This window comes from Parasteatoda tepidariorum, chromosome 7, assembly GCF_043381705.1.
Source record: "Parasteatoda tepidariorum isolate YZ-2023 chromosome 7, CAS_Ptep_4.0, whole genome shotgun sequence".
Taxonomy (NCBI): Eukaryota; Metazoa; Arthropoda; class Arachnida; order Araneae; family Theridiidae; genus Parasteatoda; species Parasteatoda tepidariorum.
Genome location: NC_092210.1, coordinates 17692055 through 17719318, shown reverse-complemented (window position 1 = coordinate 17719318; position 27264 = coordinate 17692055). Strand labels below are relative to the sequence as shown.

General features: G+C 27.8%; 2 protein-coding genes across 3 annotated transcripts; one reads left to right on the top strand and one right to left on the bottom strand.

Annotated features, from left to right (window-relative positions):
• The first annotated feature begins 1787 nt into the window (after nt 1-1787).
• Nucleotides 1788-16415, top strand: LOC107441550 (all trans-polyprenyl-diphosphate synthase PDSS2). Of its 2 annotated transcripts, none has more exons than XM_016054858.3 (5): nt 1788-2523; nt 5011-5344; nt 6009-6257; nt 12137-12304; nt 13323-14442. In XM_016054858.3, the coding sequence occupies exons 1-5, from the start codon at nt 2219-2221 to the stop codon at nt 13473-13475; spliced, it is 1209 nt and encodes a 402-aa protein (XP_015910344.1). In that variant the 5' UTR covers nt 1788-2218; the 3' UTR covers nt 13476-14442. The 2 variants fall into 2 exon arrangements, with proteins under 2 accessions (XP_015910344.1, XP_071039222.1); XM_071183121.1 differs by lacking the exon at nt 13323-14442 and adding an exon at nt 16282-16415 and having other exon boundaries at nt 1821-2523.
• On the bottom strand, nt 16313-26137 carry LOC107441546 (all trans-polyprenyl-diphosphate synthase PDSS2). Its single transcript, XM_043046868.2, has 6 exons — nt 25988-26137; nt 21122-21507; nt 19328-19661; nt 17946-18173; nt 16575-16736; nt 16313-16486 (listed from the first exon to the last, which is right to left on the bottom strand). The coding sequence occupies exons 2-6, from the start codon at nt 21403-21405 to the stop codon at nt 16313-16315; spliced, it is 1182 nt and encodes a 393-aa protein (XP_042902802.1). The 5' UTR covers nt 21406-21507; nt 25988-26137.
• Between the last annotated feature and the right edge of the window lie 1127 nt (nt 26138-27264).

Sequence of the window (27264 nt, the reverse complement as noted above, 5' to 3'; positions counted from 1 at the left end):
CCCTTAAGTGTTATGTTTTGTTATTTCATTTTTGTGAGGAATTTCTCTACTTTTCATTCTTGCGTGTGGCATTGTTTCTAGCAAGATTGTTATCGTTTGAGTACGTAATTTAAGCATATTTTTAACGTGAGTTTAGTATATACGTGAGGATTCAAATAAACGGCAGCAAAAACTTGTTTATTAGTCTTTATTCATAAACATATTAGAACATATATCGTTGACCAAATACATAACTTTTTTTTTATTGCCAATGAGTTGCACAATCGGTCTTGCCAATGAGCAGACCTATTGTGTTCTCCAGATGTGGTATCCACTCTTTCAGGACCACCACAATGGGTGAGATACCGTTGGTCATGTTAATTTGGACGTCTAGTTTCCGCCACAATAGATGCCAGCACTGAGACTCTATTTGGATGCTAAAANACTGAAGCGGGGGTGCCATCCCTTCCGCAGAGGATCAAAATTGTGATGGCATGTCTTCGGATCGTCCTCCGGGATGTTTCCCAGACCGTCGCCAATAGCCCATTGTGCAGCTCTAGTGCGACGTAAAGTAACAACAACAACAATAAACATATTAGAACATATATCGTTGACCAAATACGTAACTTTTTTTTTATTTCCAATGAGTTGCACAATCGGTTTTGCCAATGAGCAGACCTAGTGTGTTCTCCAGATGTGGTATCCACTCTTTCAGGACCACCACAATGGGTGAGATACCGTTGGTCATGTTAATTTGGACGTCTAGTTTCCGCCACAATAGATGCCAGCACCGAGACTCTATTTGGATGCTAAAATGCACTAGGAATTTAATTTTGCCGGAAAAGCCAAGAGCCAATAAGGCACTCCAGGGATCTTTTACATGCCGCATAATCATACGACATGGCCGCAGAAGATTTTCTGCATCCCGAAAATCCGGTGCCTGAGCCGGGGATCGAACCCGCAGACTTGGGATCAGAAGGCCGACGACAAACCAACTGCGCCACCCAGCCACAATACGTATATACACTAACTATACACTAACATTTATTTTATTATAAACCTTTGTTAAGGTCTAAATTCTTACCATCTTCAATAAAACCTAAAATAAAATGAAATCCCGGCTTCTCCACTAGTGGATGGCAGAAATATAATTATGGGAACTATTTATTTCCTAATAAATATTCCTCATCCAACACGCAAAGTCACATTAATGTTATACTACAATGATTACTCTATTTGATATGTTTCAGTTTTATTCATTTCCTTTTAATCACAGGTAAGTAGGTTGGTACTTTATTTACGTCACACTAGAGCAGCACAATGGGCTACACAATGGCGACTGTCTGGGAAACATTCCTGAGGATGATTCGAGGACATGCCATCGCAATTTTGATCCTCTACAAAGGAACAGCACCGTCGTTGAACAGCAGTCCCAATTTTTTGGGGTTTACGACTACTATTGTTCAACTCCGTAGTCTTGTAATTTTGAACCCAATTCAGAAGACAAGGGAACTCCTAGATCAAGTATTGGGGAAAATTATGCCTTTGTGGAGGACTTTTTTTGATGGAACTAACCCGCATTTGTGGTAAAATTCTACGCCCAAATGTTAACGCAAATAATAATAAAAACTTCTTAAAATATTAAGGCTGTTCACACATCACCTCGTAAGCGGGGGGATACACCGGAAGTTTTCAAAATTTTTCCGATATTAGGAAGCTTATTATTGTTTACTTTCAGTCAACCACCCAGTAGTGAGAATTTAGCTTTAAAAACTATTAAAGCTAGAAGCTAAAATATAACTTCCGAAAGAATTTTTATCTATTCTTATCAATCAATCAACGAGAACTGATTTGGTTCTCTTTTTGATTTGTTTATTCTGTGGAATTAGCTTATATAATTTTAACATATTGCTTAAATTAACTTGAATCTATGTTCTACGATCCTGATGTACTGCCGCAAAGTTATTTTTCTTTTCAATATGAATACTATTTACCAAGCGCACTTATATTGACCACGTATTCTAGTTAATAAAATCGGACTCCTGAAAAAAACAATGTGGGTCAACGCATATCTTCCGGCTATATGTCATGAGGTGTTTTTAGGAATCATCAGGTGAATCGGGTCAAGACGTGTCATTCACCTTGAAATTTTCTGAAGCATTTTTATTTAAGACAGTTGACCTTTACTCCTTATTTATTTTGATTCCGTCCTTTCGAGTGTGAGCTTCAAATCGCAAATATGTTATCTCGTAAACTGCGCTCGGTTTTGTTTTGCTCAAAAAATACTGCATTTTGTAAAGAATTTAAAGTCTCCAAAAGAGTTTTTAGTTCTAAAATGTCTGTGCTTACTTCAGGACCTGAAATTTGGTCCCCGAATACTAAAACTGCCGATTGGAATAGAGCTGTATCTGACGCTGAAAAAATAGTTGGTTACCCAACATCTTTTTTCAGTTTAAAATGTTTACTAAGTGAGGAATTTAATACTGTGGCCATGCATCTTCGTAAATTAATGGGGACAAATCATCCTATTTTAAGAACAGCTAAGTGAGTAATCTAACTCCTAAGAAAAATGTAAATCGTTCAAATTTCATTAATCTAGTGTATTTTTACCTCAAGTATTATAGATACAGTGTATTTTACTGCAATTTTGTTTAATGTAGTATATTTTTACCTTAAATATCAATATTATAGTGTATTTTAACTTCAAATTTTATTTATCTAAAGTATTTTTATTGTAAATATTTATGTTACATTGTACTTTTACTGAAAATATTAATAATGTAGTGGATTTTTACTGGAGGTACATGTTATTTATTTACAAGATATTTTTAATCCTAAGAGTTCTTTTCATCATTTTTATTATTATTGTACAATTTTATTGTTGATCATTTTTATAGTATTGTTAAATATTTTTAAACATGAGATAAGAATTCTATGAAATTTTAAAATTTTGGAAGTATTTAACTATGTATGCATATTTTTATTTATTTATTTTTTCTAGCAATTCTTTATCAAGTGCAAAAAATACTCTTTCTTTGATATTTTATGTTATTAATTGAGCCATATTTCAATAAAAAAAATTATATATATGCATTTGCCTAATTTATGTTTTATGCTTTCCAAAAATGATATATGTTTATTTTAATAAATTAATAATATTAAAGTTGGAAAAAGCATAAGTTGACTACTATGTATCAATGTTTATTTCGGTAAAAAATTTTAAGTGTGCTGGAAATTTTCTTTAAAATTCCAAAAATCTTAAAAGTATCTGCAGGGGTATGTCCTTGTTTTTCTGAAAGGTACCTATTTTGTGAAAATTTAGACATAATTTGTGAAAAATTATAAATTATCTTAAAAAATCAACACTGAAACATGGTAAAAATATAGATTTATCATTTCTTAAGGGATACAAAAATAAAATTTTGAAAAATAGTAATTTGTGAAACTACCATTTTTCCTAAAATTGAATTTGTGAAACTACCGTTTTACCTAAAATTGAATTTGTGAAGGTACCGCTAAATGGTAGACCCCTGATCTGTTTAATGTTTTCTTTAACTATAATTAAGTTTTAGGAAAATTTAAAATTTTAATCACATTGTTAAACTCACAACTCATGGATCTTGATGTTAAACTTACTTATCACACAATTAGGAGCTATAATGTATAAAAAGTGACACCAAACATAATTTATAATGATGTGAATATGAATCGAGTTGCATGTTTTAAATATGTTTTAAAGCCATCATTTAATTGCTTCATTTATAAGAATCTATATTGGTTTGAATTACAATAACAATACAAACATATAAATAATCAAACATATAAATAAACAATTATTTTAGCTTTATGTTAGAACATTTTGTCTACGTATTATATTAATCAAAATGAACAATCCTCTAGATTCGGAAAATATTCATCTGAACCTTTTCTTAAAAAAATTTAATCTTAAGAATACAGAATATGTGACTCTGTAAGAAGGAAGTAATTTTACTCGTTGATGAAACTTATTAGAGTTCAAATGAGAAATCTTGTCGCTTTAATTAAGTTTTTTTTTAAATTTCTCTACAAAACCTAAGATTTTTAACTGGCAAATTGTAATCTCTCTTTTTTTTCTTCCTTTTTTTTATTTATTTTTTTGTTACTTTTGATTGTCATTTACTTGAGTTAATGAAATAAAGATCTCATGGTTGAAAAATAAATTTTCTTCATCAATTAATAAATTGTTAATATTTAATGCAAAAAAGCTGGACAAAAATCATGAAAAAGCATCGAAATTTATATTAACATTCAAACAAATAGCAATTTCTAAGAAAACAACTTTTGTTAAAATTATAACATAAGATGGTCCTATCAGCGCATTAAACTTCAACTGCGTAGTTGCATTTCTACATTGACATACATGTTTTTATTTTTTTTTACAAAGGGTTAACAGTTAATAATTCTTAAACTGACAATTGAATCATAATATTTTTTATTCCATCAAACTCCTTACATATTTTTCTGCACACCTTCAGAATTTCAAGTTTCTAAGTCTTATAAATTTAGAGCAGCAAAGCAAAATGAAGTGTAAATGGGGAAAAAATTTACACTAAAACCACTTTAAAATTTCAATAATGTTGGAACAAATTTTAAAAAAAAAAAACTTTTGTGTAAAGCTCATAAACAAATGTAACTTTTTCAGCATGTAAATTTTCAACTCTATTTGCATTCTTGCGACCTGTAAATCGGCCCCACTGGTATTTTTCCCAAAACTGTTAATAATTCTTAAAAAAATTATGTACTTTTCAACACATCTTAGTAATTTCAAGTATCTGTATCTTATACTTTTCATGCAGCATAACAAAATGCAACAGTAGTTATTTTCAGACACACAATTTAATCTTGTGTACCTGTGTATTGTAATTAAGGTTTTACCATAGTTGTAACATAGTTCTGTAAATGGGAGCTGTTTGTTACCATAAATAACTTTACTTATATAATTTGATATATGATGAAAAAATCTAAATCCTGTTTTTTTTATATTTTTCCCAGGAGACTTGTGTATCATGGTCGTACAAATATGCAAACAAGAGGTTTGATTGTGTTGTTGTTGTCTAAAGCTGCTGGGCATACTGAAACATGTTCAGACATTGATTCTGCTATTGCCTCAGGTGTTACAGAAAGACAACAAACACTTGCTGAACTCACAGAAATGATTTATACTGCTCATCTTATTCATAAAGGAATTTTGAATTTGTCTCCTACAAATATTCCTGATGAAAATATGCTGCATGATTTGCAATTTGGTAATAAGATTTCGATTTTAAGTGGTGATTATCTCCTAGCAAATGCATGTAAAGGTTTAGCAAATCTAAAAAATTGTAAGGTAAGAAAATTCTAAAAAATATAAATTTTTTAATTTTAGAAATTTTTTTTTATGAATTGTCCATCTGACTAATAAATTTAATTATTATGCGTGACTAAGTTCTAATTCTGTAAGTTGACAAAATTTTTCCTATTAGATTAAACTATTGTTTCTGTCAAACTCTAAAAATTAAACTATAAATTTTAAGATAGATATTTGATTAAAAATCTTCTGTTTTCATCGAAGTTTTTTTTGTGACAAGGCAATTAAGATAGACTTTATTCTTTTTTCTTCACTTTTTCTTGAAAATACGGTAATTGGAAAACAGATGTTTAGCTCTAAAATTTTCTTACAAAAATTATGATCCATTTTTCCTGTTTTGCTTTTGTATATAATCTGTTTCTTATGGACATTTATGATCTTGCAACTTTTTTTTAAAAGTGTTTCTGATGGACTGAATATAATATAATATAATATAATATTGAAATATAATTTTTAGCATTAAAGTTTTGATTGAAGTTTGGATCGGATATTTTTTTTCTGCCTCTTTTTTTTTCAACATTACTACTTTAATTTTTTTTAATAGCTGTTAATCAGTTTTTTATTTATCTATTAATAGTCTACTTATTAATAAATCAATAAGTCTGCACATTTAAAGGCGTTCACTTAACTAATTTTTCATTAGGTGGTTGATCATGTGTCAAAATCCATTGCCGATTTCATGCAAGCAGAATTTCTTGGTGAACATGACAAACAAGGAAATCCTTTACCTGTTAAAGAGATGACTTTAGCTACATGGGAAGAGAAAAACTGCTTAGCGATGGGCAGCCTTGTTGCCAATAGCTGCAAATCTACATTAGAGCTAGCAGGACACCCAGAATCTTGGCAAGAAAAAGGTTTTCAACTTGGAAAGAACATTGCGCTGGCATGGCAAGTATGTTTCCTTTATTTACTTCACTAATCCTTGATTTACATTACTAATTTCTTTCATTTCAGTAGGAAGTTAATTGCTATAGTCAATGAAAAATTTATTTCCTTCCATTTTTTATATTACTGTTTGTTTCTCCTTTTTGATTTATTTATTTTATTAAAAGATAATATGCAGGTAAATTTTAAATTTAGATTTTCTGTAAAAAAATATTTTCAAAATAAATTTCAAATTTTTCTCAACTCAGTCAATATTGCTGGAGAATAATTTTAACCTAAAAAGTGTTTTGTATATTATACTTTTTATTGTTATTATATTAATACTTGTAATTGAAAATTATAAAACAATATTTTAATCTTATCATTTAAAGAGTAATTTACTACTTAGTGAACAAAAAGTTAATGTTCTTTTTCTCTTTTCCAAGTATCAAATATTTTTTGTAATGATACAAACATATCACGACATTTTTCATACACAGGTAATTCTAAAAACTAATGAAGACATTTCTGACTGAAAAATGTAGTTGTAGAGTTACTAATTACTTTTAGAGAAAACCAGTTTTAATGAACCTTGCGTAAGAAATTTTTTAAGTTGTTGATAATATTGTTGACTAATGTAAATAATTTAAACAAAAGAGATTTTCTAGTAATTATAATGAAATTCTCAGCTGGAAAACATGATCCTAACAGTTTTGAAATATGTGTATTTGTAGTATTTATTTACTAAGTTCATCCATTACTTCTTTAGCTTTTTAAATTTATTAGCTTCTTTATAACATTTGATAAATGAAATATTAATTGCTCGAATCGAATATTAATGTGCATAGAATATGAATATTTAAAGTCTTTAGTTAAAACTGCTGTAATAAATTCTAATTGAAAATTATTTGTTATGAATTAGTAATAGAAATTTATTTTACTCATCATCTTTTGCAGTTAGTGAATTATTAATTAACCTTATATCATTGACAGTATATTGGAGCCAAGTTTTGTCAAAAGACCAAAATAAAAGTATTTCCAAAAAAAATTTTAAATAATTGCAAATACTCGTAAACTAATGACGAATTTATACTGAAAAGGAAATTTTTTTATCAATTTATTTGAATGTAAAATTAAGATAGATAATTTTTATCTAATATTTACTTAAGTTGATGAAGTACTATTTTAGATCCATAGTGGGTGTTGATCAAATTAAATATACACTAAGGCCTTTGTAGGCAATAAAATTTTATTCTAATTCATCATGTTATACGTAGGTATGATTTGTAGTATATTTAAATTTTTTAATTGTATCCTCCATAAAAGTATGCTATTTAGAATCATTTAATGAAATATAGTCAACGTGTTATCTACAGTGAAAAATAGTTTCTTCCTTTTTTCTTTTTTTTTAAAAGAAAATGAAAGTAGTAATGATAATTCTGCATACCATGTTTACAAAAAAAAATTTCTTGAATTTATTGCCATGCTTTTTTATTGTGTTTGAATTTTACAAAATTACAATAATTCATGCAGTCTGCTTATAAAACTTGTTTGTAATATTTGAAGAAAAGTTCTTTATTTCCTAAAATACTTTTTTCATATTTTACTTTTGATACTTAAAATTTGTTCTTATTCCTTTATTTGTATGTTTATCCTATTTCTACTTTAATAGTCTATGTTGAAGTTAAAAATTCTTAAGAAGTTTTTATAAATTTTACATATAAATCAAGTTTTTTTTTCATTGTCTGTGTTTAATTGTAATATTTCTATATTAAAATACTTTTTATTCAGTATAATTTTAATAAGTTAATATTACAAAAGTTTCTTAAAAAAGTTAAAGTTACTTAAGTAATAAAAACAAAACTTACTTTTTAACTTATTGAAAAATAAGAGTTAATTTTTTTTTTACTTGAAAATTCAAAGTTAGATATTTTAAAATTAAACTTCATTGAAACTCAAAAAAAAATTTTTTATTTAATATTTTATTTTATTTATATTTTTTGATGCTTGTTATATTGAAGATATAAAGTCATATGTTTTGTATCTTAAAAATTTACTTAATCAATAAGTATTTTATTTTTGTTATACTTTCATTTCTTATAACATCTTCAAAATATGTTAAGAAATCAGTTATAATTTTATAAGTTTCCATAAATTTGTAACGTAAATTTATTTGACTATGCTCTAAAATAACTCTTTTAAGCTTCTGCTGTGTAAGCAGAAATGTCCATAAAAAAAGGGTCGAAAATCGTCTTAACACTAAACATACCGACAATTTACAATACAACACAACATGCCATAACCAGTTTTTTGATGGTATGTTTAGTGTTAAGCTTATTTCATTATTAATCTGTTTCCCATTTTTAAATGCAGATTTGAGACTTGTAGAATATATCAATAACTTAAATTTAACTATAATTAAACTATAAGTTAACAAATCATGAAAAACTTTGTTTTTTCATAAAGTGTAGTTGAAAGATATGCAATTTTACGAAAATTTATTATTTATCCCCAAGTTTTTTTATTTATTTATTTTATTTTGTTCAAACTTATACTTAATCCTTGTATACTTTGAAAAACTTTATTTTGCCTAAGTAGGGAGCTTAATGGTTTGAATGCTATAAATATAGAATGATAAATGCATCTTCAAACAGTAAAATTTAAATTAATCAGTTAAGAAGTTTAATATCTGAAAACCTAATTCTTCCTATTTTAATAGTAATAGTTTAATAGTAACTAATAATTTTTATTATTATTATTTTAACTGTAATTTTCTCAAAAGAGTTATTTTGCATACACATTTAGTCATTTTTTATTAAAAGAATATTTATTTTTTAATAGCTATAAAATAATTTTTTTTTTTGTTTATATGCATTTTTCTGCTACTATCCTATTAATTTCATAATTATTGACTAAACTTTTGTGGGATGTATTAAAAAAAAGAAATTGGTTTGAATATTCAATTCTTTTGGGTGTGGCTAAAATATCAGACTTCATGAAATGGTAGCTAACTAATTTCTTTTTAATTTGTGTGTTCCTTTCCTTTTCTACTACTTCAGTTATTTTTTTTTTTTTTTTTTTTTTTACAATGTTAAGCAAGATCTGTAAAGATCCAGCTAGAGACCACAGTGTGAAATCATTTGTCACAATCATTGTACACTAAAGTTTGGACTCTCGAAAACAATTGCTTTGTTGGAAATGCAATAGATTAAAGGTTAAAGACTTATGACCTATTGCTGAATATTTCAAAAGGTGTTTGCATTGCCATAAAAGGCAACCACTTTGAAACCAATTAAATTTATTGATTAGTAAAAGTCTGCTTTTATTATTATTTGTTATATTTTGTTAATTTATTTATTTTTCGTAAAGTTATTTTAAAAAAATTTTGTCTTTACTTTTTTCTTACTACATCCTGTATTCAGCAATGATTATGTTTTCAATTATTGATTTTAACAAAATTTTGGTCTTTTTAACAATTTTTCACAAATCTGTGTTTACTTCCAAAATTAATCATTTGCACATTGCCTCCATTAAACAACTCACTTTAGTTATCCTATGAAACAAATGAAAATTATGAAAAAATACGACAACCAAAGCTGACATCTTCAGGGAGAACCAGCTTCAGCAGCCATAATTGCAAAACCTTTTCTATCGAGAAAGCTCCGCAAATCTCTAAATTGCTCTCTCTGTACCCCAAAGATTTTGCCAAAGTCCAGGAAGACAAAATACAATACAAAATATAAAATACATAAAGCAAATACAAAAGTATAAAATCAAGACTAGTACATAAAAATAAAACACACAAAACTTTACTTGAAGCATAAATCCCATAACCAAATTACACTACTGATTGCCAAACAACAACTAAATTGAAATAAATGAAAAATCAACACCTTCTAATTTGATGCACAGAAGGAAGAAAAAAAGAGTGAGAAAGTAGTGACATCATTAATAGAAATGCTTAACCAGAGCAACTCGGTCAAGACTTGATCTTGCCCTATTGAAAGAAAAAACCAAACTAATAATTCTCAATCATTTTCTTAATTTTAAAATCAATATTATAAAAATTAAAGGAAAAACCATTATTTTCTGAATTTTTCAAAAAATTACTTGTTGCCTTTTGAAAACTTTCATAAGCATTTTTTTGTAATTATTTACAAAAGCAGGAATTTGATGGAAAAATTCTGATTTAATATTGATTTTCGATACATATACTATAATAAGTAGATACCATAAGTAGATTTTTTCCCAAAATCAGAATCTTTCTCAAACAGTTTAGACTGACCCTTAATAAAAATTCCATTCATTACATCATTTGCTAAAATTTATGAAAAATTTATTACTATTTTTTAAATGTCTTTTACAGGATTCACCGATTTAAATTGCAAGTAAAATCATGATTTTAATCACTTGAATTTTTTTTTAATTAATTGTCGATTTAAATCAAAAGAAAAAAGAATTTAACATCTAGCTAATTAACATTTTTATGTAAAATTTAATAAAATTTAAACCTATTTATCATTAATATAAAATGAAATCTGTGAATTTAAGTTTACAGATTAAATTTTTGGGGGAACGAAAGCTGTTTTTGAATTTCCTATGCGCAGCGGCAATCGCGTACTTTCCTTCTCATGCGTTATATTGCAGTGGCATCAGAACTATATTTTACATCTGTTATTATTATCATACATTTGTTATTTATATCATGTAAAATACTTCTTGTCACAATATAAAAAAATTTACTTTTTTACTATGCAGTAACAAATGATAAGTCCGCTTCCTAGCTTATTAGGTTAATCCATATTTCTGAAGTAAAAAATGAAATGAATAAAGCTTTTGATTATGCCAAGGAGAAGTATTCTAATAATTTTATAATATTAGTTATGAAATTCATGAGAAAGGCAGATCCATTCTATATCTTCTTGAGGAAAGTGTTATATCTCAAATGTCCCTTATGGAACGGACGTGTTTGAAAGTCTAATTTTTATGAAGCAATAAAAGAAAAAGCAGTTAAACTGTTTCTTACTTCTGCTTCTGTGAAAGACTTACTTGTTATTTTCTGTGCACTTTAAAATTAGAGATAAATTTCAAAATGAAAAGGCCAAAAAATTAATGTTTTATTTCATAAAGTCCGTGTCTTACTTATTTTCAGAAAATGTTAAATATTTTTATATTATCTGAATATTGATTGTATTTTCTTTGCAGTGTCCATAATTTTAACTAACTTTTATACCATTTTCAGAAGTAATATTTTTTGTTGTAGAAAATATTTTTCCTACTTGTTTAATTATACTCATTTTCTGAATATGTGTGTTTAAAACTTACAATAAATAGTAAATAAATAATTGCGTATGTGTTTTCTTAAATTGAACAACATTTTTTTTTACCAAGTAGTAATTTTATAATGTGATATTTAATTATTTTATTATACGTATATTTGAGAGAAATATTTTAAATAATATTTAAAATTTTGCTCAAACTTAATTGCATTTGCATGTATATTTTAACATATTTGAAATTTATTATTTCATATTTATTATTTTTATATTTTTTACTTAACATTTAAATTGTATGTTGCAGAAAATTGTCTTAAAAAGCTATTAGACATCCAATTAAAAAACAAAACAAAAAATTTTCTCCCTTTTAAAAAAATTATGATTTTTTTAAACCCTTTTCTTATATAAGTTTTTTCACAATTATTTTTAATACAAAATTAAGTTACCTTTGTATAAAAATAATCTATAATTTTTTTAATGTGTGTAGATAGTAAATTTAATTTTATGAAATTAAAGGAAGAGTTTATCGGAAAATAAAATTACTCTATGGCATTTTTAATTTGGTGTTTTCTTAAATTTAATTCATCACTAAAAGTATAAAGTAACTCATTAAATATATTATTATTTTTAGGTTTATGATGATTTACAGCCATTTGTAGATAACTTAAGACATCCACCTGGTTGTACATTTGACTTAGTATCTCTTCCAGTCATCTTTCATCTTGAAAATCAACCACAAAAAGTTGAGGACATCCGAGCCGAAATTGGAGATGATATTTCAAATTTTAATTTCAAAAAAGTAAGTTTCTGATTTTTTATATTACTGAAATTAACATATTTACCACTACTTTTAAGAAGTCATCTTACTGGATATGATGATATTTTAAATGGATAACACATTGCCATTTAGTTATTTATAGTATGGCCATGTGTAAATAAAATATTTTTTATCGTCTAATATTCTGCTTATTTTTTAAAATTTATTTTATTTTTATATTAGAAGAGAATTAATAAAGACATTTTTATTTTGTTTAGATACAACAAAAAAAGTTTTTCATAAGAAAATATCACTGATTAATGAGAATCATTATAAACAAAATATTTTGACCTTAAAACTGAGATTGCAATTTTATTTGCATTATCTTAAATACTGTTTTTAAATTAAAGTTTAGATATTCAAAGCAAATTATAATATCGAAATTTAGTTTAAATTGTGTACACATAATTTTTGTAATATCTTTAACGATTTTTTTTACTGATTGTTTAAGCATATATGTTTTATTTCTGGGCAAAATATATAATAAAATGGCATCATCCTGAGTTACTTTAACTCCACTTGGGTAATTAAAGCCATTTTGTATGTAAATTTTGTATGCTAATTTAGCAAACCAAAAAAAGTTAATTTTAAAACTGGAGCATAGACTTTATATTAGTGTCTCTGAATAAAATTTCTGTCTGTCGCCCTCATTTTATACCTGTTTTCTGTTTATACTCATTTTTTAACAGTTTGATTTAACATTAAATGGATATTTAAATTACGTGGAAAGTCAATTAATAAGAACCTCTCCTATCATTTTTATGTGATTCATTTTAAATGCAATATTGTAAAAATTCATATGTGTTCCTAAATGTTGGTCATTTTAGAGTATTTGCCATAATAGTTTAATGGGTGCAGAATTACCCATATACAATATCCAACAGTTTTATAGTTTTAGGCTTAGAACATTACTATAGTTTTGGAGAAAAAAATTAAAAAACATTGATTGTACACACAATTTATTTTATTACTTTTTGTATAATGAAAAAATTCTTTTCAGCTGTATGAATCTATTATGGAAGATGATAGTGTAGAGAAAACAAAAGATCTTCTTCATCAATATTCTCAAGCAGCTGAAGATTTATTAAGTGAATTTGGTTCTTCTCCTGCCTCAAAAGCAATTTCAAACATAATTAATTCATTAAGAAAATGATACATTTTCACACTGAAAGAAAAATGTACCTTGGGAACATTGGAGAGGGGACAAATAAAAATTACCAAATTGAAAAACATGTTATTGCGGGTGACCTTATAACCTTTGTTCGTGCTGACAAATCTACAAACAAGTTACTTTACAATGGAAAAAAATCAATAATTATGTAAAGCAAATTATCATTTTGATTTCAAAGCTTAATTTCACAATTTCATTAAAATATTATTTTATGTATTGTATTGTAGCACTCAGCTCTTTAACCCTTTATAAGGCCCCGGGATCCATACTTCCCACTTTTTTCATTAATTTTTAAATGTCAATTGAAAGATATTTTCTCACCTATGATTAGTGTGGTCATTTGCTGATAACTTCAAAAAATGCAAAAAAAAAAATTTAAAAGTTTTGTATATTTACATATGGTAGCAGTAAATGTTTGTGTGGTCAAGAAGAATACTTGACATTGGGGAGCAATTTTTTGCTTTTACATTATGTGTTTGTTCATTTGATCGTGCTTCATTGAGTTTATTTGTAGTTATAGCCACAGAATTAGTAAATGTGATTATTTATAAGTGTAGAAGTTCGAGTTTATGACCAATTCTTTTAAGAAGCAAATTTTTTTAAATTCCACTGAACTTTTCACCAAAAAAATAGTCTTGAATATCAAATTAATTTTAGGTGATAAGCTAAACTATTTTCTTTTTATAAAACAATCTCAGACCCAAAAGTGTTTCAACATAACATTACAAAAAAATGGTTTATAAAGGGTTAATTAGCCTTACATTAAATTGTTATATATTTTTTATAAAGTTTCCTGTCATGTTAAGGTGCACAACCTTTTTATAAAATAGCACATGTTAAAAAAAAATATTTACTTGGGAGTCCGCAATAAATTAAGTTTTTAAATCAATTCATAACCACTTAATTTTTCTTTTGTTCTATAAGAATATAAATTTGTTTTCAAAATAAAGTGGGAAAAAAATAGAGCAAATTGTGTATATGATAGTTAGAATGCATAAAAATTTTAAAACCATGTTTCTGAAATTTAATCCGTATATCATTTCATTGAGCTCTTCCCTTGGTATCACATTTTCATAGATTAATCATATTTCATCATCATATATTTATAGATGCATTATATATTTTTATGCATTGTTTCATAAATTTTAAAGTCTCATAGTAAAAAAGTCGTAAATTGTATTGTATTTCATAAAACTTTTTCACATAAATAAATTAAATATGCAGGAACTGCAATGAAGGCATTTATTAGTATCAGTTGCTGTTTCTCTGTTCATAAAATGTGCTTTTTATAGAAAGACTCTATAGTGCAAAATACAGTATTACTTAAAAGAAATATTAATATATTCATAGTTGTAATGACTAAATTTATATTTTTGAAAATTGTACATTTCAGATTATATTATTTATAATTATTTGTTGTTTAGTTGTTAATTGTATGTTAGTTGTTTAGCTGTTAAATGTATATTTGTTAAAGGTTATGTATATCAAATGCTGCATGTGTTTTAAAGGAATATTTTGAACTTAGAATATTTTGAACATAAAATGAATTTAAGCCCAACAAGAAATAAGCTTTTAAATTATCAAATCAACCCTTTCTTTACTTCTAATAATACTTCTGAATAACCTAACCTACTTTTATTAGTTACAAATAAACCTAATTTACTAATTTTAATGTAAGCAAAACCTATTTTTTTAATGTAGTAAATTAGAAGTGCTTATCACTTTTTTTAAAACTTTTGAGAATCTGGCATTTTCTGTAAAAGAAAAATAACACACAAATGACAATTTTGATTATAATTTTTATTTTTGAAAATAACATACAATGACAAATTTATTTATTGTGATCAATTATTTCTTTTGTTTTTGAATGGCATTCATTAGTTAGTGATATAATTAATCAAAACTATCTGATTGTAAATCCCTCGTTTTAAAAGTTATTAATATTGCTTTTTCTTGTAAAGAAATAAATTTTTATTCTGTATTTCAATTTATTTGAAATAGCTTTACAAAGAATTTTTTTTTTTTAATTTAGCTAGAGTTAACTCACTTTTCTGTAGAACCTTTGCATGTATCTTATTTTTATTGTTGTAAAAACAGATTTTGCATTTTAAAGTGGTGCTATTTTAGAGTCTTTTATAAACAATCAGTTTCTTTATATTAATACTGTACTTTTTATTACCCTGTAATAAGCCTAAAAATTTTTATTATTTTGATTTTGTTTAGACCTAAATTGTGTTTTTATGATTAACCCACTGACGGTTCTGCACGTAAAAAGTCGCATTTTAACCTGCAGTCTTCTCTGCATAGCAAAACCGGTTTTCCCATAATAATTGATAGGGGAACAGTGTGTAGGGGAGAAACATTCTCCCAATTTTGCCCATTTCCTTAACCGCCTGTGGGTTAATGTGGCATACTATAACAAATTATCGTTTATATTTTCTGTTCCATTCTCTTCAATTAAATAAAAGATTAGTGTCCTGAGAAGCTTTACAGGAAGCTTCTCATAACGTAAAAAGAAACTTGTTATTTTTTTTTAAAATTATTTTCTGCATTACATTAATTTTTTAATACTAAGCAAAATATAAATTAATAAAAGGTTTTAAGAAATATTTCTAAAATTGTATGAAAATGCACTAAAAATGATCTTGCTTTTTTACAATTTTTAATCTTTACAGCAAATCTGTTGAATTTTGTTCAAATAAATTCAAATTCTAACTTGATTTTTAAACACTTTTTTTTTGCTGATCATTCTGCTAGAAATGTGTTTCTTATTAACATTTTTAATTAGGTTATAATATTGTGGTTGGATTGAAGATTGCTTAAAACTCATTTATGCTACATAAAGTGTTTACAAGTTTTATCAAGTTTACTGTGACATCATCATTTCCAGATTTCTGCAACTGCTGTAAAATGCCAAGTGCCTTCTTTATGTAAATTTCTAGCTGCATTTTTGCATCTCTCATTGCGGAATTTGTTTGAAGAATTGTATGTAACTGCAACAGATAATAAAATTTAAAAAAACATGTATAGTTAAACCAAATGAAAGTTTATATTTAAATAAAGATTAATTTTAATGCTTACCATGTCAATGTCTGCATTATCAAATATCTCATTACGGCTATACACAAAAGGTAAAGTTTCTGGGTGATTTTGCAAGTGGAGAGCAATGGGAAAACTTGAAATATTTATCGTTGAACTGCGAGAGTTTTGATAATTCCAATGTTGTTGTATTTCTGCATGAGCCTAGCGAAATTCAAAAAATCAATATTTTATAATGGTGAAAAATATTCCATTTTTATTTCATTTTATAACGAGCATTGAACACCCAACCCAATTCTGAGTTTACAACTATTAATGTTCAACTCCATAGCCTTGTAATTTAAACCCAATCCAGAAGACAACAATGGCTCGACTATCAAGGAGCTTGGCCACCCCTGGAATAGTGTGTTAACTAGCATAATTGAATTTAACATTGTTTCAAGCTTGCATGGTTTATTTGCTAATCATTTATAAACAACCTATCTGGAATATTTTTTTCAAGATAACTTTGTCTTATAATAATTTTTTTTTATCCAAATGGCATGTATAGTGTAATTTGAAATGCATTTTATGTTTAAGAATAATGCATAACTCAAAAAATTATAATGAAATCGATTGTACACGGCTCAAAAATCAAGGAAATTTTATAAAATCAGTCTGGAGAAACCGTGGATTTATTTTTCCTAAGTGTGTGTGTCTGTTACATTATTATATATATGTATATATATTGATACAAGGAAAAATACTAACTTTTGTTCCTCCCAGTATTGTTGAAACCAAACTTTAGGAAACAGTTTTCATCCGGCCCGCGAAGCCTTTTTTTGTGGCCCGCGTACTAAAATATATTAGTTGTCATTTTTTTACGGGCAATTTTTCTAAAAAATCTATATGGGTTTAAAATACTTTTCTCATTAATAAAAACCTAATTTCTTCGTTTCTGTGAAATTTAACATACTAAAGGTGCAAAAAAATTTATTTCTCAGGTTTTGCATCCAAGAAAATATTTATTCAAATACAAAAATAATTGTGTATGTTGATTCATTCACNACGTAGGTGCACATTAAAGTTATTGTAGCCTGAATTTTTGAATATGTTTTTAAAAATCCACTTCTTATTTTAATTTGTAATTCAATACTTTTGTTTTATACAACTTGGTAAAAATCTGACAGTAATATTTAATGTTTCTTCAAACATGTGAGAGTCCTACATAAAATTTTGATAAAGTTGCGGCCCGCCATTTGATTTGTGTTTTTAATTGTGGCCCCCAGCCTCATGTAAGTTGGAAACCCCTGTTCTAGAATGAGCACTTTCCCTTATTTTGAAAAAATCAAAATAAATCTGAAACATGCACATATGTGCAGAATATCTTTTGAAATCAAAACAAAATGTGTTGTTTTTAATTTATCAACTTACTTTAATAGCAAATGCAAAGTTTCTTCCAAATGTAAATGCCATTTTCTGTGATGATTCATCATAACCAGCAAGCTGCAGTGTAGCCTGGCACCCAGAAGCTAAGAGTAATCCTTGAGAGTGAAGTGTGTTGTATTCCCATTCTTTTAGATTTTTCAAAAGAATGTTTGTAGTGCTCGATTGTCTTGTCTTGACTAAACATTCCAATATATCAGCTATTAGTTGCACCACCTAAACTAACATATAATTTTTAAAGTAAAATAGTTATTTTTTTTATAACGTACTGGGAGACTCCGCTCACCAGCCCCGTAGTTTATTTTCATTCATCATTGTTCTTTTCCCTTTAAAGTCGATTTTAAAAATATTTATTAAATATATAATTATTGAATTTTTATGTAAGCAAATTTTATTAACGTTAAGCGTAACGAAATGTGAGGATACCTGGGTTTGAAAAACAATCAACTGTACTTGGAAAAAAATTAAACTTAGGAATACAGTGTATGCGACAATTAGAAGTAATAAATAAGAAGTAATTTTATTTGTTATCAATATATAACTTTTTTGTCATAAATAACTTTATACATTTATACTTGGAAGTTAAGTTGAAAAACAATGTGTTAGATTACAAATTATGTAGTTAACAGAAACAAAATATATTTTCAGTTCTTTAGCAAGACCACTGATAAAGGTATTTTGATCGGTAAAGAATTAAAACTGTTCTAAACGTACAGGTGTATACAGTGCGAAGGAAAAGAAGCGTCATAATCTTAAGACCTTTTTGTCACGCAGTAATCGAATTTTTATGTGCAAGCTACAAGGAAATGCTCTACATTCCAACAAGGTTTCTATTCATTTTATATAGTTTTGAGTAGAATATTTTGTAGGAATTTTATGAGTTAAAAATATACGTTTTTACGCAATTTCCTTACGATTTTCCTACACAAGCGAGATTTAAAATAGCATTCACATGATTTAAAATCATACATAGCAATTCGCGTTAACATCCTGTTGCTTAGCAATCTGCGTACAAAATTTGATATCGACGGGAAAATTAAAGAATTTTATACATTTTTCTTAGTTGCCTTGTGATATTGAAAGGAATATGATTAAATTTCCTTTTAATAGATTATATAGAAAAAACATTTCCCCATACACCGCAGAATGTTCCCTTATGAAATTAGTAAACAATAAGAGCAGTTTTTTGTCCTTATTTTGATATAATTATATGCATGCTATTAAAGATATTAGCTTTTTAAAAGTCATTACCTTTGAATAATCTTAATTGCAGTATAAACGAAGATGAAACCATGACTAAATGTTTTGATCTTAACAATGATTTTATCGTCACCGAACATTAATTTCTTTGCATCACAGAAAATGTTTACCTTGTAATTATTCAAAACTGAAGCTTTGTAAAGAACGATTGATGTGAGATAGTTGTACACCATTTTGTCCAACTCTTTCTCGATTCCCGAATTCTTTGAAATTTTCTTTGTTAAAGAAAGCCGAAAAATTTCCTTTCTAAACACAAGATTGCAGTGGAGCAGGTTGATGATTTCTGCAAGGGTTACTTGTGAGGACCAAATGACATCTTCCAGTGATTTGCTGACAAAATTATCTGCCTCAAACGGATAACCAATGGATTTGGCGAGCATCAGAGTGACCAAGCCTGGCCATCGCAGCTCATTGATTGTATCATCTGTGTTGCTGAGAAGCTGTCTGAAATAGATAGTCATTATATTCAAACTGACAGAGAAATATAGATATCAAGCATTTTCTGGATATCTTGTAAATCTATAGGAAAGAACTCTAATACGTCATTTTATTGCTAAACTTATTTCTTGAAAACTATTGCACCTGTCTATTTTAATTCCTCCACCCAACCACACAAAAAAACCTAGGGAGCGCGTTTATTTGCAAAAACTCACCAATTCGGTTTCCCGCAACAGCCCGTTGGAGGTCATAGAAGTTAAGGCACCGCAATTTCGTGATCAACGGTAAGATTTTGTTGTGGCAATGACGTTAGCACTGCGCACAGGCCTCCAGACAAGTTGGTACCCTTCGATCTAGAGCTGCGACTGGAGATCGAATCCCAACTCTTCCCAATAACAGTTCAGTTCCATTAGAAAGCAAGGTGTCCAGCTAGTCTGGAATACTCTCCCAGTACATATCTGGTACTCTGGGGATAAGCCGAGTCGAGATTTGATCTTCAAAGGTAATAGAGGCGATCAGACCGCGTTCACTAGAGTCGTCAGTGGTCACATAAAGTGCATGAGGTATGAACAACAGCGAAAGATCTATCCCACCTGCAACAAATGTTTCTCCAGTGCAGCCAGCCTGGCCCACCTCCTTAGCTGTGTGGATTTTGAAAAGGAGGATTTTCTGCGCGGCGCGGTCTTGTTTTTTGATTTCCTGAGGGTGACTGGACTCATGGACCTGGTCTAGCTCCGCTAGACCAGTGGGGATGAAAAACAACAACAGTTTAGTGCTTTAACCACTGTGCCATCGCTGCTCATTCGAACGTAGCGAGAGTGATCCAAATATCAGCGACCTTCATGAAGAGATGACTCGACTTCTATACCGAAGAAGTCATCGTATATTTGTGCTGATTTAACTTTCATTCAGAAACATTTTTGTTGTTACCGCCCCTGGAATACCGACCCAATCCTGAGTTTACGACTATCAATGTTCAACTCCGTAACCCTGTAATTTTGAACCTTACTCAGAAAATAAGGTAACTCCTGGATCAAGCATTAGGACAAACCAGGGGGAAACTATCTCGCATTTGCTTTACATGAGGAAGATAACCAAGAAAACCCTCTCGTTTAACTCGACGACAAGGAAATTTTAACCCATCAGCAGTCTACCACTGAGAATATTTTACGTCATCACTGTGGTCGTGAATTCGTATCTACCAACCACCGCTCGGATTCGAACCTGGGTTATCTCATTGGGAAGTTAACGTTCTGTCCCCTGAGTCACCGCGACTGTCATTAAGGAACTCTAGATTCAGTGTAGCTGATACTAACAAATGGTACTATATTTTTTTTATTATATCTTAACGCTAGGTTCAAAACTTACGAGACAGGTGACATTTTTAACATTTCATTCAATGTTAAATTGTAACTTTCACAAATAGAACGTTCTTATAATCAAAATAAATAAAATATATTACTTACTTAAATGTATTTATCAAGTAGTTGTTGTTATCTTGAGAAATATCTTCCATTCTTTTTGTAACTGTTTGTAGAGATATTCGTCCCATTCCTCGATTCACAAATGATGGTTTGATTGGATACTTTTGTAATAGCATACGACTTTCATTAATAGCCTCGCCCCAATCCTCTCTTGTGCAAATATCCGGAATTTCACCAAGTTTCACTTTGGAATTTAATGTGCCGAATCGAGGAGTAGAATTGCAAATCATTGGTAAGCATTTGAGCAAATGTCTTGAAGAAGCCATAATTCTTTGGTTTGGAATAATGTTCGAGTTATTTTCATCGTATTACTGCTGGAGTTTTGGCCATGTTATCTTTTATCCCAACTTCTACCAAGAGAAACCATTCTAAGAAGAAAGGAAATGTTTGTTACGCACACAAGAAATAGTTCATTAAATATTTTTTAAGGTGGAACACCATGTGAAGTTTCAGTTAAATTGATACTGCCGTCATATTCTTAACACTTCGACACAGAATTTTCACTGAACTTATTTTTCATTATTTTTTATTAATTTGGGTGAAAATAAGCGTGAAATACACTGGTTTAAGAAATTGAGAGAATTTACAGACTTGGTCGATTATCTCTAGAACTACTGGATCGATTTTAATGAAATTTGATGTGTAATACATACATTGATACAATACAAACCAAATAACCATTCATCAATTGTAATACACACGCATGATCGCGAGTAACACTCGTTGGAGTCGGAAGGTATGAAATTGCCACTGGACAATTCAGAACAATTGCCACAGGAAATGATTAACTGTCTTATTTCAAGTATGAAGTCACGCTGCAACATATGTGTAAGTGGGGACCATACACCCTACATACTTTTTTTGTTTATTCCTTCAACCGCTGTTTCATACCTTCCGATTCCAACGAGTGTTACGCACGATAATGAGTGTGTGTTACTATTATTGAACAGTTATTTGTTTTGTATTGTATCAATGTATGTACATATAAAATTTCATTAAAATCGGTTCAGCAGTTCTAGAGATAATTGACCAAGTCTGCAAATTCTCTTAATTTCTTAAACCAGTTAACATTTTAATTATTTATGGATATGAAATACAGCATGAAACACCTGTGTTTTTATCTGCGTTAAAGGTTAAATATTCTAAACACGGCTCACTTCCAAACAATATTGCAATTATATAGATCTAAGGGAAACAGTAATTCATCATTGAAATTTATTTATGCAAAATCAAACATTGATAAATGTTTGAATATGAATGGGGAAAAAATTCAAACTACTTTTTTTGAATTTTATATTTTAGTACAAATATAATTTCGATAAGCTGACAAATTTTTTTAGTGACTGTTCAGTTTTAGAATTGAAAATTGCAAAATATATTTTTAGTTGTAACTAGAACATCAGAAAAAAAAATTATGAAAAGGACATCTTTTTCCCATCTGCGCCAAAAGGTTGAAAGTTTAAGTTGAATTTCATATTAATAATGTCACAGCGTGCGTAACATCAACTTGTAGATGTCTTACACAAGCTTAATCAAACCTGTTCGAAGTTATCCATTGTCGTGAATATCTTCACTTACAATCTGGTTTGGTTAAACATTTAAAAGTAGATATATTTCTTGCTTTTAATTTCTTCTAAAAAGTCTCTTTCGTTACCACCACTCTTTGGATAGGTTTTTTTTGTATCCTTGTTTTATCTATATATAAACCTGCACATTAAGAGTCTGAAATTAATATTCAAGGAAGAGAAAACCTAAAATAGTATCAAAATCTGTTGCATCACTAGTGAGGAAAGCCGTATGATTTCCTGATGATTTGTTGGTTGGTTGGAGTTTATTGGCTCAAGAGCCAGGAATGGCTATGCTGCGTCAGACACTAGGTTTAAGGGTTATTGTTTTTATTATTTTTTAGAGTAATTGATTTAGTCCTATTGTTTTAATAAACTTGATAGGATTGTGATGTATCGGGTCACCAAGTGAGAATAAAAGATCAGGATAACAGCAACCAAAAAGTTTGTTCCTCAAATGTTTGAATCGCTTACAGTCCGTTAAAATATGTGTAATAGTATTGTCGGTAAGACACAGAGAACAACTGGGTGCAAATTCGGCTTTCAGTAAATGTTCATGGGTAAAATGGGAATGACCGATGCGCAGTCTATTAACTAAAACCTGGTTTTGCGATCAGAGGATATTGTTTTACAGATATCATGGTTAGGGTAAATTTCATGTAGTGTTATTATTGTGTATTCCTGTGTTCCTTCCAGACCTGCTGTATTGAAGATTTGCAATCGTGTTTAGCGTCCAAAGGTGTTATGAGAATACTGCTTAAATTTTGCGTTGTTTTAACGATATTTTTTTCGTTAAAACAACGATATTTTTATTTCTTGATGGGACTTGAGAGGTATTTCAAATAATCGCCACCTCCCGGCAATCAAACAAGTCTTGATATTTTTAGTTCTGCCTTCCTCTGCAGAAATACGTAAAATTTACATGGATATTTCGTTTTTTCTTTCCTTAAATCTAATTTAGTGATTCTTGATGAGTATAAATTTTAGAATTAAATTAATTTTTTAAGAATTCAAAAATATATAATATGAGAACAGGCTGTTTTCTGTTTTTTACGTGATATATTTTTTGCATTTTTTTTTAGTGCTCCTCACACTATTGTGCTGATATATTTTGCTTTGGCTATATTGATACAATATTAGAAAGCACTCCTTTTCTCGGATACAATCGTGTCAGCTGATGAAGAGATTATATATTTTCCTTTTTTTGTTATCCATCTTTTTAATATATATATATATATTACTAGCAAGATCTCTTGAGACACAATGCTGAGAATTAACCGTTATATTTTGAAAAAGATTATATCGCAATTTTAATTGGTATGCTCATTAGAATTAGCTGAAGTAATTTCTTGCCTAAACAAACAGGATCATATTTATTTTGTTTTTTTTTAATAAGTAAGACATACATTTTTAATAATAACCTTGCACGGATATGTGGAAAATTGACAGATACTCCCCCCTATTTTAAGGTAAAAGGCCACTGTCCGGTATTCCTTACACTGATATTTTTTAGAGAAAACACCATTGACCTGAATACTCTTTCCTGGTATTCTTTGCACTTATATTTTTTAAGGACAATTACCTGGTATTTCCTACACTGATGTTTTTTTTAAAATCGGATGTTAAATTACAATTACCATATAAGCTGGCTTAAATTTCTGTTTTTTTGAATAAAAATTGATTTATTGAACAAAAAGGGGTTTTTTTTGCCTGCTAACTAAGAGCTATTTTTTTTAAAAAAATATTTTCATAAATTTTTAAATGAGTCATATTTTTTTAAAGGAAATCTAATGTTTCGACTTTGAATTTCTGTTTCTACCAGCCGTCAAAAAGATTTTAATATTTTCAATCTACCTTAGTAGTAGTTCGTTAGATTTCGATAGCGTTTTTAACTTCTTTGTGCTTGATTTTTAATTTGCACACCACTAATATTTATACTTTTTTATTCCATTTTTAATTAGAATTCTAAAGGGTGGTCAATATGAAACGTTCTGCAAAAAATTTAAAAACACTATTTGCAAAATTTGCACTTACACCCCCAATGTATATGCAATCCATTTTAAATTAGAATTCTAAAAGGTGGTCAAAACGGAACGTTCTGATTAATAGTCAATTTAAATGTGTTAACTTTAGGGGGGTTTTTTTGTAGAAAAGTGGTATACATTATACTTATGTTTGTGTAGTCAGTTTATCTTTTCTTATGCTAATTTCAACCTAAGTTTAAAATACTCTAAAATGATGATTTATTATCAATTTAATTTTTATTGGATCACGAACATTCTGCATCTATTATGTAAATCAAAGTTTTATAATCGTGACCCAATATCTACAGCCGGAGCTTCCTTGCGACCCATCAATATATTTTGAGTATAGCGTTTTATTTACAGTAATGCCAACTTCATTCGAAATTGCAATTACCTCATTAAAACTTTTGAATTTAGGTTATAGCTAAAGTGATACACTAGCTTAAATAAAGCTTTGACTACCATTTTTAAAATGTGTTTCTCATAACTCTAGAATTATATTTTTTAGAAAATTTTTGATAAATTTTCTCAGTTGAAATAAGGTAAAGTAAGGGGCCAAGGACATAGATAATAAAGGGCAATTGCATTGGGGGTACTATGACGTAAACTACCATTTTTGTTGCTTAAAACAGACTTTTAATAATAAAAATCTTGGAAATGTTTAAGTAATCATGTATCTATTAAACTGGGTAAAGAGGATGAGGTCTGTGATTCTGCCTTTAACCCTGGTGATTGCGAAATCGAAAAATTCCTCTTGCTTTTACCAATAAAATAAAATTCTTTTATTGCCTCTGACAAAAATTTGTACTAAGGCATAACAATTAGCTACTATGAAATCAAACTTAAACTGAAAAGAACGGTATTCATTTTGTATTGTTTACGTTACTAAGCAAAATAATTTTGCACTTAACAAATTGTTTAATTCTGCCAGAAAGCAAAAAAGATAATGTTCTACTTGTACAAAATTATGTTTGTTTTTCCTTTCGCTAGTTTCTTTGTGTGGCAACACTAATAATGTTCAATTTACCAAACGATTTTTTGCAGCTTAAAATATTAATAATTCATCTAATGCGCCGTGTTAGTTCTCTTGAGATTTCTCGTCTGACTTGAAAGGAAAAAAAATAATAACTAATACAACAGATAATTAAAGATAATAATAGTTCTAAAAAATCGAGAACAATATTTCCTTGCCGCATCTCTTACTTTATTATGCGTAAAGCAATATGATAATAACTAGAAAAGAATAATAATTTACTTACCAATTTAATAAAAGGGAAATAAAGTGTTTCTTTGAGGAAAACGATGTTCTCGAAGAAGTCGAGTGTTTTTATGCCTTCAGAGAAAAAAATCACTTTCACTCTTTAATCTTTATTGTTAGTTCGACGATTGCGGAAGCAGCATCTAGTTTTGATAGGCCAGTCAGTCGCCAATATTTAAGCCAAATTTCTGACTCTGTTATTATAATGACTTAAGTTTTTTCGGTTAGAAATTATGTGTTGGTTCCCCTGTATTATGAACATTATTAAACTCTTTCGTAGACCGTATTTACCTGGATATATATTTAGAATATATTAATATATTTTAATAAATATATTTAGATCTACCAAACATTCATTTAAATTTTTTTTACAAAATATAAAAAAATAATCTAATCTGAGTTAATTTTTTAAACCATTTTTCAATTTTTTCTTAGATTTGGAACATCGAATATGATATAACAGCTTTTTCAAACAGAGCGAAATTGGTTTCAAAGTTGAATGTATTTATATATATTTTCAATCAACCAACTTTTATTATTAAATTCAAGATTCTTGCAAACTGATTGTAAAAACAATTAGTTACTCAAAATAATAATAATAATATTTCCATCCAATTTATTGATTTGCTACTAATTGGCCAACTTTGCACTTGTTAATTTGTCTTGCTTAACTCATAAAATACGAATAATCAATGGAAAATATAAAATATATATATATATATATATATATATATATATATATATATATATATATATATATATATATATATATATATATATATATATATATATATATATATATATATATATATATATATATATATATATATATATATATATATATATATATATATATATATATATATATATATATATATATATATATATATATATATATATATATATATATATATATATATATATATATATATATATATATATATATATATATATATATATATATATATATATATATATATATATATATATATATATATATATATATATATATATATATATATATATATATATATATATATATATATATATATATATATATATATATATATATATATATATATATATATATATATATATATATATATATATATATATATATATATATATATATATATATATATATATATATATATATATATATATATATATATATATATATATATATATATATATATATATATATATATATATATATATATATATATATATATATATNGAACCAGAGCCCATTCCACTTATACAAAAATAAAAAATAAT

Excerpts from the sequence above, each read along its gene's own strand:
- LOC107441550 (XM_016054858.3), top strand. The coding sequence starts at position 2,219 with ATGTTATCTCGTAAACTGCGCTCGGTTTTGTTTTGCTCAAAAAATACT. Across the intron at positions 2,524-5,010 it reads CCTATTTTAAGAACAGCTAA|GAGACTTGTGTATCATGGTC; the intron begins GTGAGTAATCTA and ends TATTTTTCCCAG. Across the intron at positions 6,258-12,136 it reads ACATTGCGCTGGCATGGCAA|GTTTATGATGATTTACAGCC; the intron begins GTATGTTTCCTT and ends TATTATTTTTAG.
- LOC107441546 (XM_043046868.2), bottom strand. The coding sequence starts at position 21,405 with ATGGCTTCTTCAAGACATTTGCTCAAATGCTTACCAATGATTTGCAAT. Across the intron at positions 16,737-17,945 it reads ACTTTGCATTTGCTATTAAA|GCTCATGCAGAAATACAACA; the intron begins GTAAGTTGATAA and ends GAATTTCGCTAG. Across the intron at positions 16,487-16,574 it reads ATAATGCAGACATTGACATG|TTACATACAATTCTTCAAAC; the intron begins GTAAGCATTAAA and ends TATCTGTTGCAG.